At 43.1% G+C, this 12,212-nt stretch overlaps 2 protein-coding genes and 1 long non-coding RNA gene across 3 annotated transcripts; all 3 read left to right on the top strand.

Annotated features, from left to right (window-relative positions):
• Window positions 1-161: 161 nt before the first annotated feature.
• Window positions 162-2,608, top strand: LOC133487168 (NAD(P)H dehydrogenase [quinone] 1-like). Its single transcript, XM_061793281.1, has 6 exons — window positions 162-279; window positions 389-568; window positions 1,249-1,379; window positions 1,460-1,573; window positions 2,104-2,205; window positions 2,274-2,608. Exons 1-6 carry the CDS (start codon window positions 276-278, stop codon window positions 2,568-2,570), a joined length of 828 nt encoding a protein of 275 aa, XP_061649265.1. The 5' UTR covers window positions 162-275; the 3' UTR covers window positions 2,571-2,608.
• Window positions 2,609-4,287: 1,679 nt separating this feature from the next.
• LOC133486699 (NAD(P)H dehydrogenase [quinone] 1-like) lies at window positions 4,288-6,657 on the top strand. The gene is made up of 6 exons (XM_061792247.1): window positions 4,288-4,416; window positions 4,526-4,705; window positions 5,298-5,428; window positions 5,509-5,622; window positions 6,155-6,256; window positions 6,325-6,657. The coding sequence occupies exons 1-6, from the start codon at window positions 4,413-4,415 to the stop codon at window positions 6,619-6,621; spliced, it is 828 nt and encodes a 275-aa protein (XP_061648231.1). The 5' UTR covers window positions 4,288-4,412; the 3' UTR covers window positions 6,622-6,657.
• A 1,147-nt stretch (window positions 6,658-7,804) lies between these two features.
• LOC133486319 (uncharacterized) lies at window positions 7,805-11,012 on the top strand. The gene is made up of 3 exons (XR_009790987.1): window positions 7,805-8,273; window positions 8,766-8,850; window positions 10,725-11,012. It is a non-coding gene; the product is annotated as an uncharacterized LOC133486319 (long non-coding RNA).
• The last annotated feature ends 1,200 nt before the right edge of the window (window positions 11,013-12,212 follow it).

Raw genomic sequence — 12,212 nt, 5'->3', positions numbered from 1 at the left:
TAGGGGGAAATGTTTTCTTTAAAAATTTTAAACATGGTAGAGGAAATGTCTGTCTGTCTGTCTGTCTGTCTATCTATCTATCTATGGAATGTATATCGTTCTTTCTGTCAATCTTACTATCTGGGTGTCATCTGATTGGCAGATGGTGTTAGTTGCTGATTGCCAGCACCTGAGAACCAATTATTCACCCGGTATAAAAACCCTTCACAGCTTGTGTTGGTCACCTCAGCAGCTCTTCACCCTCACTGTGTCCGCTGCAGCAGCTGACTTTGGAAATGGGTACGGCCGGTTCCTTTTGAGTGTTTGTTTGCTTTTCATGATCTCAGTGACAAGCTACAATCATTTGCTTGTGGTGTTAATTGTTTTCTTGCTCTCTTTTTAAATCTAGCTATGGCAGAAAAGAAGGCGCTGATTGTGTATGCCCACCAGAGCCCCGGCTCTTTCAACGCTGCTGCCAAAGACATTGCTGTGGATGTTCTCACCGCTACGGGCTGCACGGTGACCGTGTCCGACCTCTATGCTATGAAGTTTAAAGCCACCGCTACAGCTGAGGACATCATTACTGAGGGTGATTCAAGTTGTCTGTTCTAGTTTCGGTGGTGCTTTTATCTAAAACAAAAACTGTTTATGGAAACCAACCACTTCATCTGAAAACTTGTGTGCAGAGTAGACTTGAAATCCAAGTTTTTTTATTTTTATTTTTTTTAAATCTCTGCCAAAAGTGACCTGTTGTTTCCAGACTGCGGCACAATGTAAAGCTAGCCAATCGTTTAGTTTGTGTGGTGCTTATTTTGTATTAAGTTGGTTAGAATGCAGGACAGTTTAACATTGTTAAACTCAAGAAAATGGAAAAAATGATGATGCAATCTAGCAGATGTACTGATACAGTATATTGTAATTCATAAGTCTTGAGCACCTGCCAATTTTAAAGGGAAAATACCTGTTGTACCTGCTAGCACGATTTGGTTACACAAAACTATGGGATAGATGCACTAGGGGCTTTTGAATGTTAAACTTTCATTTGTAATATTGCAAAGTCTTAATTTCCTGTATACATCGGTTAGTATGTGAACGAATTCCCCCATCATAAAGCAATGAAGGGGGGGGGGGGGGGGGGGGGGGGGGGGGGAATACTGAAGGGTTATACTTGTTGCAATCACCATTCTGTATTAAATATAAAATCACTTGGTGTAAACAGCCATCAGGTGGGGCATTTCCCCTAGTATTTAATCTCCAACTTGTCTTCAGGTGAGGTCAAGCAGGCTGAGCAATTCCGTTATGCCAAGGAGACCAAAGTGGCGTGGGAGGAAGGAAAACTGTCCGCCGACATCACCGAGGAGCAACGGAAACTCTCAGAGGCCGATCTCATCATCTTCCAGGTAGTCTGGCAAAGGGCTTTAAGGTTCCTCATCAAACGGTGCCCCTTTGAGTCTCTAAGCACGAGTGCAATGGTTTTCAGTTCCCCATGTACTGGTTCAGTCTGCCCGCCATCCTGAAGGGCTGGATCGACCGGGTGCTCGTGCCTGGCTATGCGCACTCCAAAGAGAAGCGGTACAGTCGGGGCATCTTCAAGGTGAGGTGTTTAAACTGGATTCATGTAAAGTGACTGTTTGAGGTGTCTACAAAATATAGCTTGTGAGGTGCCTGTTGGAAAATGTCTGACATTTTGAAATTTGGCCCTACTATTGTCAGAGGCTAATTTTAAATGCTACCCTCCAAGTTTCTTCCTGGGTGAAGAGCTGCAGTTTTCCCCTCAGAACCATAGTTGCACTACATGGAAGCACTTTTCAGAGCTGCTGTGTTTGCTTCTGATAACTGGCACTGCCCAAAATGTCTACCAATGTCCCAACTGTAATGCAAAGAAAATGCAAAGTGACTGTTCATGCCAATGTAGTGACTGACTGGTTCAAATGTATGCTTGTACTTTATCTGGCAGCCATGATTCATGGCAACTTAAAACTGTAGTCTCACTTGCGCACTAGTGTGGGATTTGTTCGACAGAAAAGCTGCCCCCACCAAAAAATATTTAAATGAGGTGGTAAATGGTATATTATCTGTTTGGCTCACAGCTGCAGAATGATTCTTCCTGTTCTCCTCCTCCAGGACAAGAGAGCTGTGCTGTCTTTCACTACTGGCTCTCAGGAGTCCATGTTCAGTGCTAATGGCATCAATGGTGACATGAATGTAACACTCTGGCCAATTCAGGTATTTTGCGCTTAATATTGCCAGGCTTGCTCAATGACCGCAAATGCTGAACATTTACATTTCAACAGAATGGCATCCTGCACTACTGTGGCTTCCAAGTTCTGGCACCTCAAATCTTCTGGGCTCCATCCCACGTGCCCCAGGAGGCCCGCGCCACCATGCTCCAGGCCTGGCGCAGCCGCCTTAACGGTCTCTTGGAAGAGGCCCCGCTGTGTTTCACACCCATGGACTGCTTTGATGGAGAGGGCTTCCAGCTGAAGCCAGAGGTCCAGGAGAAGCACGCCGGCAAGAAGTTTGGGCTCACTGTGGGCACCCACATGGGACTGGCTGTACCACCTGACAACCAGATGAGGGCTGGCGTCTGAAGTTTATCAACCTGATTTAATAAAAAGCCTCAACCAGACTTGACATTTTGTATTGATTTTCATAAATTTGGGCAAAATGTCAGCTTGGTCTGGTGCAATAAAAGAGATGCCACTGATCAAAGGGTTTGGAATTTATTGAATCAAGTGGCTCCAAACTTGACTAAAACCACTGCCTTGTCTTTGAACACTTGGGCTGACTATGCTGGTGTATTTTAATGGTACTTTGGGAGCCTTTTGTTTTAGGTGATACTTGGTGTAAGAAGTTTGAGGAACTTTGTATAGCATTTGTTGTCATGAAGGCTACCTGTGAGCTAGAGCACATCCCAGCTGACTTTGGTCAAGCAGTGGGGTTTGGTTGCTAGGTGTACTTGACAACTCTTTGCACTACAATTTTCTCAGTGGCTGCTGACCTTGGTGTCACAGTATCAGCAGCAGGTTAAGATGGATATGGAGAGACACTGGAAAAGTGTGTGGGGGCGGGGGGGGGAGCTTCTAGAAGCTCAGGTCCTTCTAGAAGCTGTGCAAAAAAAGTACTGGGAAAATTTAACAGTTGGATGTATGCCTTCAAAAGTGTAGTGTTCAGATTGGGTTATCGTGCCTTTTAGGTTCATCCTAAAATTTCACCCGAAAGCCCATTTCTTACCTTTTGGGAATAGTGTAAACTACATGCGTTGGGGGGCAAGTTATGTATAGCCGTTCAGAGGCCTGGGAGAAGTAATTTGGGTTTGTCAAATTTGTGGATTTGGCTCAAGACTCAAAATGGTTTCCTCCTTGGATAGAATTAAAATGCACAATGGACTCTACAATTCATTCATGAATGTAATTCAATGAAGGTTTGATCTGGTCATAATTTAGAGCCATTTTTTATTTTCCAAAATGGGAAGTTATTTTCCAGTGTCAAATGCTTGCCAAGAAACTAACTGTACAGACAAGGAATTAAGGAGCATTTGGCAATACAATAAATGTAATCTGACAAATGAATAATATATAATGAAGTGAAATTAATTCCCTTTAGATCAGGGATGGGCAACTGTGTGACCCATGCGCACACGGAGTGGCCCCTCAATTTTAGGGAGAGATTTTTTTATTTTGGCTGGCACGGTGTGAGACTGGTCAGCACATCTGCCTCACAGTTCTGAGGACCGGGGTTCAAATCCCGGCCCCACCTGTGTGGAGTTTGCATGTTCTCCCCGTGCCTGCGTGGGTTTTCTCCGGGCACTCCGGTTTCCTCCCACATCCCACAAACATCATGCATGGTAGGTTTATTTAAGACTCTAAATTGCCTGTTGGTGTGAATGTGAGTGTGAATGGTTGTTTGTTTATATGTGCCCTGCAATTGGCTGTCAGCCGGTTCAGGGTGGACCCCGCCTCTCGCCCGAAGATAGCTGGGATAGGCTCCAGCAGCCCGCGACCCTCGTGAGGATAAGCGTTATAGTAAATGGATGGATGAATTATTTTTATTTTATTAAAAAAAATTTAAACATAGTAGAGGAAATGTGGCCAGTTCTCCCACACACGTAGTGGCCCCTAGATTAATTTTAGGGCAAAAAAAAAAAAGAATAATTGAATTTTTTAATTTTAGAAACGTGGCCAGCGCGCGCTTACGTGAGAATTTGAGAAGGCAGCCAATATTTGTCGATCGATCGATCTATGGAATGTATATCGTTCTTTCTGTCAATCTTACTATCTGGGTGTCATCTGATTGGCAGATGGTGTTAGTTGCTGATTGCCAGCACCTGAGAACCAATTAGTCGTCCGGTATAAAAACCCTTCACAGCTTGTGTCGGTCACCTCAGCAGCTCTTCACCCTCACTGTGTCCGCTGCAGCAGCTGACTTTGGAAATGGGTACGGCCGGTTCCTTTTGGGTGTTTGTTTGCTTTTCATGAGCTCAGTGACAAGCTACAATCATTTGCTTGTGGTGTTAATTGTTTTCTTGCTGTCTTTTTAAATCTAGCTATGGCAGAAAAGAAGGCGCTGATTGTGTATGCCCACCAGAGCCCCGGCTCTTTCAACGCTGCTGCCAAAGACATTGCTGTGGATGTTCTCACCGCTACGGGCTGCACGGTGACCGTGTCCGATCTCTATGCTATGAAGTTTAAAGCCACCGCTACAGCTGAGGACATCATTACTGAGGGTGATTCAAGTTGTCTGTTTTAGTTTCGGTGGTGCTTTTATCTAAACCAAAAACTGTTTACAAAAAGAAACAACCACTTCATCTTAACACTTGTAACAGCGTGGACTTGAAATTAATTTTTGTTAAAATCTGTGCCAAAAGTGACCCGTTGTGTCCAGACTGCAGCAAAATGCAAAGCTCGCCAATATTATAGATTTTGTATTAAGTTGGTTTGAATGCGGGATAGTTTTACACTTTAAACATTGTTAAACTCAAGAAAATTGAAAAAATGATGTACAGTATAGTGGAATTCATAAGTCTTGAGCAACTGCCAACTTTAAAGGGAAATTACCTGCTAGCATGTTTTGGTTACACAAAACTGGGCTGGCTGCACCAGGAACTTTTGAATGTTAAACTTGTATTTGTAATATTGCAGAGTCTTAATTTCCTGTATGTGAATGACTTCCCCTATCATAAAGCAATGAAGGGGGGAAAATGCTCAAGGGTTATACTTGTTGCAATCACCAATCTGTATTAAATATAAAATCACTTGGTGTAACCAGCCATCAGGTGGGGCATTTCCCCTAATATGTAGTCTCCAACTTGTCCTCAGGTGAGGTCAAGCAGGCTGAGCAATTTCGTTATGCCAAGGAGACCAAAGCGGCGTGGGAGGAAGGAAAACTGTCCGCCGACATCACTGACCAGCAACGGAAACTCTCAGAGGCCGATCTCCTCATCTTCCAGGTAGTCTGGCAAAGGGCTTTAAGGTTACTCATCAAACTGTGCCCCTTTGAGTCACTGAGCACGAGTGCAATGGTTTTCAGTTCCCCATGTACTGGTTCAGTCTGCCCGCCATCCTGAAGGGCTGGATCGACCGGGTGCTCGTGCCTGGCTATGCGCACTCCAAAGAGAAGCGGTACAGTCGGGGCATCTTCAAGGTGAGGTGTTTCAACTGGATTCATTATGTGTAAAGTGACTGTTTAAGGTGTCTACAAAATATAGCTTGTGAGCTTGCCTGTTAGAAAGTCTGACATTTTAAATGCTACCCTCCAAGTTTCTTCCTGGGTGCCGAGCATCAGTTTTTCCTCGGAACCATAGTTGTACTACATGGAACCACTTTTCAGAGCTGCAGTGTTGAATGCACAGATTGAAATTTACTTCTAACTGGCACTGCCCAAAATGCCTACCAATGTGCCAACTGTTGGGGGGGGGGAATGCAAAGTGACATTTCATGGCTAATCTTGTGAATCTGACTGGTTCAAATGTATGCTTGTACTTTATCTGGCAGCTGTGTTTCTCACATGATTCATGGCAACTTAAAACTGTAGTCTCATTTGCACTACTGTGGGATTTGTTAAACAGGAAAGCTGCCCCCACCAAAAAAACATTTAAATGAGGTGGTAAATGGTATATTATCTGTTTGGCTCACAGCAGCAGACTGATTCTTAACCTGTTCTCCTCCTCCTCCAGGACAAGAGAGCTGTGCTGTCTTTCACTACTGGCTCTCAGGAGTCCATGTTCAGTGCTAATGGCATCAATGGTGACATGAATGTAACACTCTGGCCAATTCAGGTATTTTGCACTTAATATTGCCAGTCTTGCTCAATGACTGCAAATGCTGAACATTTACATTTCAACAGAATGGCATCCTGCACTACTGTGGCTTCCAAGTTCTGGCACCTCAAATCTTCTGGGCTCCATCCCACGTGCCCCAGGAGGCCCGCGCCGCCATGCTCCAGGCCTGGCGCAGCCGCCTTGAGGGTCTCTTGGAAGAGCCCCCACTGTGTTTCACACCCATGGACTGCTTTGATGGCGAGGGCTTCCAGCTGAAGCCAGAGGTCCAGGAGAAGCACGCCGGCAAGAAGTTTGGGCTCACTGTGGGCACCCACATGGGACTGGCTGTACCACCTGACAACCAGATGAGGGCTGGCGTCTAAGTTTATCAACCTGATTAATAAAAAGCCTCAACCAGACTTGACATTTTGCATTTCATAAATTGAATATATTTGAGCCTACTAATCTACTGTGGGCAAAAATGTAAGCTTGGCCTGGTGCAATAAAAGATATGCTACAGATTAAATGTTTTGGTAGAATTGATTGAATCAAGTGGCTTCAAAGTTGACTGAAACTTCTGCCTTGCCTTTGAACACATTGGCTGAATATTTTGGGCTGGTGTATTTTAATAGTTTGAGAGCTGTTTGTTTTGGGTGCTACTTGGTCCAAGAAGTTTGAGGAACTTCGTTCTGTTGCATTTGTCCTCATGAGGGCTGCTGGTAAACTGAGTGTTACAATATCTGGTTGAGATGCAGAGACACTGGAAGTCTTAAAAAAAAAAAAAAAAAAAAAAAAAAAAAAAAAAAAACCAATTTTGCTGTTCAGGTACATTTATAGTTGTGCAAAAAGCATACTGGGAGAATTTAACAGTTGGATGTATGCATTCAAAAGTATAGCGGTCAGATTTGGTTATAGTGCCTTTTAGGTTCGTCCTAAAATTTCACCCGAAAGTCCCATTTTCCTACCTTTTGGGAGTAGTGTGAAATCTATGCATTGGAGGTAAAGTAACAGCCATTCAGAGGCCTTGGGAAAGTAATTTGGGTGAGTGGAATCATTTGTGGACTTGGCTCAAGTTAGAAGTGGTTTCTTCCTTGGATACAATAGACTCTTGGTATAATTCATTCTTGTATGCCTGTTTATTTGATCTGGTCATTTAGAGCCATTTTTTTTTTTGAAAATGTTCTTTTCCAGGTTCGAATGGTTGCCAACTGTACATGCAAGGATAGTAGTATTTGGCAATACAATAAAGGTAATTGTATAATAAAATTTCACCTTTTAATCATGGGATGGGCAACTGACCTGTGAGCACATTTTGAGTGGCTCCTAGATTAATTTTATGGCAAAAAGAATTATAAAAATTTTGGAAATGTGGCCAGTGCCCACACACGCTGTGACCTAGATTTTTTTTTTTTTATATAAATGGTTTCCTCTACTGTCCATTAGAGCAGTTTTAAGTTGTAATAATATAATTCACCACTAGACAGCAGCCACGACTTACTATAGCGCCAGATCTTCTCCATCAGAGAAGAAGACTGGTTGACGCCATGATGAAAATGAGCAGGAAGAGAGAGTAATGGGGAAAAGCTGCAGTAAGAGAAAACTCGACTCAGAAAATTGTAGGCCCCTGCCGTTATTGAAGTTGCCTGTCCCTGCTTTCGATGATTACTGCTCAATGCCCATTCAATCACTAACATGCAAAGTGTCTTCACCCTTGGAAATTTTGGGTTTGTGGACAAAGAGCCCCCCCCCCCACCAAAAAAACTTACAAATTCTAAATGCGTTTCAATAGCCTTAATTGGAAGGTGAAGATGAATGAACGCCATCATGTCAAAGCGTCATCAACAAACCGTCTAAGGTCTGTTTGTCTCTGACTGTAGTGGGCTCCTCAATAATATCTGCATTGTTGTCCCTTTTCACTGCCTTGAGGAACGCTTTCATAACTGAGAAGAACAAAGTTTGGTCTTCAATGGGAACCAAAAAGCTGAAGGATATGGCAAACAAGACTCCCTTGGTTCTTCTCCCGCTCTCTAAAAAGGTCTGTAATTCATTTTTAAGGTCTGAAGTTGAAAGCTTCAACGAGTCAATTTCATGTCAGTGCTTCCTTTGAACAAATCATCTTTGCACGCCATCTGGTTTCAAGTGTTCACCTCCCTGTCTGCAGCCGGGCCAAGTGTGCTTTGCCAGCAGCTTGTCGCCGTCTACAACAAATCACAAGTGGATGTGCACATTGCTGCTTCGATTTTGCTATGGAACAAATGAGACGTGCACTAACAAGCAGCAAACGTCACATATAGAAAACGCATGGCTTTTTAATTATATGCTGTTAGACCTGAATGTCACGTGAGGTGAACAAATCCCATGTGGAAAATACTGTAATAGAGGGCTTTATACAAACTATTATCAACATCTTAAAACTATTGAATTGGTGTAGAATTGCCGGGTTTTGAAGTGCAGTGTGTTTATATGTCAAGGACTTGTCGACGCTCTCTGATCTATTGTCCATCTCGCTGCGCCATTGTCCATCCAGTTCTCCCACCATGCAAGCCAAGCAAAGCCATTTTCAGGCGCTTCAATAGCAGGAAGTGGGCACCGTCTCACCAGTCTCCGGAAAGGTTAGTCCTGCTTTTCTGGAAACCCAAATATACAGTACACTCATTTACAACGTGGCAAAATAATGGCGCACGGGAGCCTAAACATCACCCTTGTTCCAAAGCATACTCGGTATAGAAATGACTATACACTAATTATGTCCAAATTCCAGCGGTCCTTAAAAAAAAAAATCTGACCTTAGTTTCCCAATTTTCTGACAATACATCGTTACCACTCTACGCTTCTTCAATGACTTTCATTTTATTTGTATTTTTTAAATTCTTAATTATGATTTCTTTTCCAGCTGCGATTGTTTTAAAGTGATCTTTATATAAAATAGAGTTGTTATAATTTTGTAAATATTCTCATTATTAATAATATCATAAAGCTAAAGCTTAACGTGACATTTACAAGTATTGGAAAAACTGTTAGCTAGCTAGCTTACGTTTTGCTTTCAAGTTCCACAACGTTAGCTGTTTATGTTCTCCTAAGTAAAAAAAAAAAATAAAAAAATAAAAAAACCAACAAAAAAAAACTGTTTTTGTATTTTGTATTTCTAGACATGGTTTTGGTGACAAACATTGATAGCTGGCTAGCACAGTGATACTACAGTATTTTCCTCAGTAAAACATGGCACTTTATGAGGTTTCAACGAGTTTTGATGACAGCAAACAAATGTACAAAGCCGCATTCAGTTTTTTTCCCGAGCTCTTAAAAAAGGTTGCATTGACTTTTATGGAGCATAGAAGTGTGTTTGCTTTCTTGCCAAAAGGTAAACAAGAAGCAAAGTGAGTCTGAGCTTTGCATTGGTGTTAAACACAAGGTGCTCTGGCGAAAGCTAATGAAAACTCACACACTGGCAACTTGAATGAAATATGAATCAACTTTATATCGTACCAGATAATAAACCAAACCCAGTAAGCTACAACTCCATTTAAAGTTGTAGCTTGTAACTTCAAATGGAGTCCACTGCATTGTCTGGAACCTGACCAAAATGGTGTACCATTTAAGAAAGAAAGTCTATGAAAGTGCAAACGCTCCAAGCGAGGTGCGATTTGAGTAATCGATTCAATGGTGTCGAGCAGAGCCAGATGTGTTTTGAGTGTGCCGTAAATGGCCTCCTGTGTTTGCGCCACGTCACAGGGTTAACAACAGGCCAGCTATTACAGAGCAAGGCCCACAAGTCCGGATAAAGTGCGACTGAGATGCTAAAATGAAGGAGAAACCACAGGTCAGCTGAGGAATGAGGTGAAATATGTTGAATCGTCTATCGTCGCAATCAGTTACAATTTGAGGAAATTTAGGTGCGGTTATATGAAGAGTGGCGGCGGGAAAAGCTTTGTAATGAAGCACTAATGGTGACCCAGAAGCATTTTATGTTTACTGAATTGCCCCCTTTTTTTTTACCGCTGTGTCACACTGTGGCCATTGTGCGCTTGCCATCATTACGGGACTGAGGAATTCACTCTGACATCTGAGCACAGTCCTCCCCCAAAACTGCACGGTACCCACTCACATCCAGTTTATCCCTTAGCCTGCATACCTACCGTCCACATAACAAGTATTTACTGGCAGCACCATAGACTACAGGTTAGAACGTCTGCTTCACAGACAAGCAGTCCCAGGTTTGAATCGTGGTTCCGGCTTTCCTGTGTGGGATTTGTTCCGAATAGGCTCCAGCACCCCGCAAACCTAATGAGGATAAGCTCTACGGAAAATAAATGGATGGGTTAAAGAACAGCCTAGAATGCAGTGTCTTGACTATTCCAGGCGTCTTCAAAGAATTAATGCCGATGCACATGCCGAGCACGTGATTAGGTGTCGAATATATTGTTGTATAAGTGGCGCCCCAACAATGTGTCGCTCCAAAGCCAAGCTGTGTTATGTTTTCCTCTAGAGTCTTCAGTTTCCTGCTCAGCTAAGTGAAGGTCGCCACTTGTTCTCCAAGAAAATGTCCAATTTACTTGTGAAGGCGTTGAAGCAAGCAGCGAAGCGTGAAACATCCTGGCTATCCAGGGTGTGCCACCGCCTGCCACCCAAAGTCAGCAGAGAACGGATTTATATTTTGGGAAAAAAGCGCTTCAATACCTGGCCCACTCCCTGGAATATATTTGTATTCCTTCCTTCTTTTCTATTGTTTCCTTACTGATGATGGACAGATACAGACCACAGACCACAGAAGTCTTTCCCTGATAACTTTTGTTTTGTTTTATTGTTTAAAAACCTCAACCATGAGTACATGAAAAATAAAAAAGGAATCAATGTAAGCTGTCTTTGGTGGGAAAGGATATCACTCCCTTTAATGTCTTTATTATCGCCAAATCCCAGTATTGACGCACCAATCCCTGAGAAAATTCTCAGGATGTGATGGCAAACGTAACAGCTGGTTAGAATAATGGTAAAAAAAGATATCAGCAGCTGTGGAGGAACAAGTCTACAAATAGAGCTGAGCAGGAGTGCTCTCGCTCTCTCTACGAGGTCCAAACTGTGTGAAAGAAAAGAAAATAATAACAATCACGGCCTCCTTCCTCTTTTTTCCAAGCAACTGGTGCAGGATGTGTCTTTCAGGCCTTTTCATCCTCATCTCCATCCTTCTTTTGTGTGAAAATATACAGGAAACCTCTTCTGCAAGCAGGTTTTTTCACACACTTTTTTGCTCATTAGTGTTGTGAATGTTCAATGGAAGCATTTTTCAACGCCCCCGCCCCCCACCCTCCTCCATCCCCAGCGGTTTCACAAGTCAATGCCCCCCTCACCCCCCCCCAGCTCCCAGTTCCCCTTCCCTGACAGGCACTTGACTCGGGTCGACTGCCACTGATAGGATCCAGAGAAAGCCTAGTCTGGAAAAACTTCCACGGAAGACCTGCCACTTTGGTTTTGATGGATGGAAATCATGCCTACCCAGTCTTCTACTTAGGACCTGATGTATGGAGTGCCTGGTACTTGCTGCCTGACGTGAGCGATCACATTTACAGGCAGAAGAAGGACTGTGTGGCTGGGAGGTCCGGAGAGAGGCCGCTTTGGATGGTGGATTGGGGAGTCTAAGAAGATAAAGTGAACTGGCAGCCTTTTTAACTCCTCTCAGAATCCTTTCTATACGTCCATAATGAGAAGCAGATCTGCACCAGCACACTGCATACATCTGCTTAATCCTCAGCTTTTCTTTCTTTCTTTTTTTTTTTTTTTTTTGCTTGTGTCTCACCCTACATCTTTCTGTCACCATTTAACACTCCAAATGTCAGCTCTTACCTCACGAATGAAACTTGCAATAGCATGCAATTTCCCAATCCACACATCGAACGTAGAATGCAATGTCAGAAAGTGGCTTACATAAATCCCAATTTATCAAAAACAAAAAACAAAAAACCCCATCACTACCACCCTT

Source organism: Phyllopteryx taeniolatus, chromosome 12, assembly GCF_024500385.1.
Source record: "Phyllopteryx taeniolatus isolate TA_2022b chromosome 12, UOR_Ptae_1.2, whole genome shotgun sequence".
Classification (NCBI taxonomy): Eukaryota; Metazoa; Chordata; class Actinopteri; order Syngnathiformes; family Syngnathidae; genus Phyllopteryx; species Phyllopteryx taeniolatus.
This window is presented reverse-complemented; position numbering and strand designations above follow the sequence as displayed.

Bases quoted from the DNA above. Each gene is read 5' to 3' on its own strand.
- LOC133487168 (XM_061793281.1), top strand. The intron at 1,380-1,459 runs GTAGTCTGGCAA...AATGGTTTTCAG, and splicing joins CCGATCTCATCATCTTCCAG to TTCCCCATGTACTGGTTCAG. The intron at 2,206-2,273 runs GTATTTTGCGCT...ACATTTCAACAG, and splicing joins TAACACTCTGGCCAATTCAG to AATGGCATCCTGCACTACTG.
- LOC133486699 (XM_061792247.1), top strand. The intron at 5,429-5,508 runs GTAGTCTGGCAA...AATGGTTTTCAG, and splicing joins CCGATCTCCTCATCTTCCAG to TTCCCCATGTACTGGTTCAG. The intron at 5,623-6,154 runs GTGAGGTGTTTC...CTCCTCCTCCAG, and splicing joins ACAGTCGGGGCATCTTCAAG to GACAAGAGAGCTGTGCTGTC.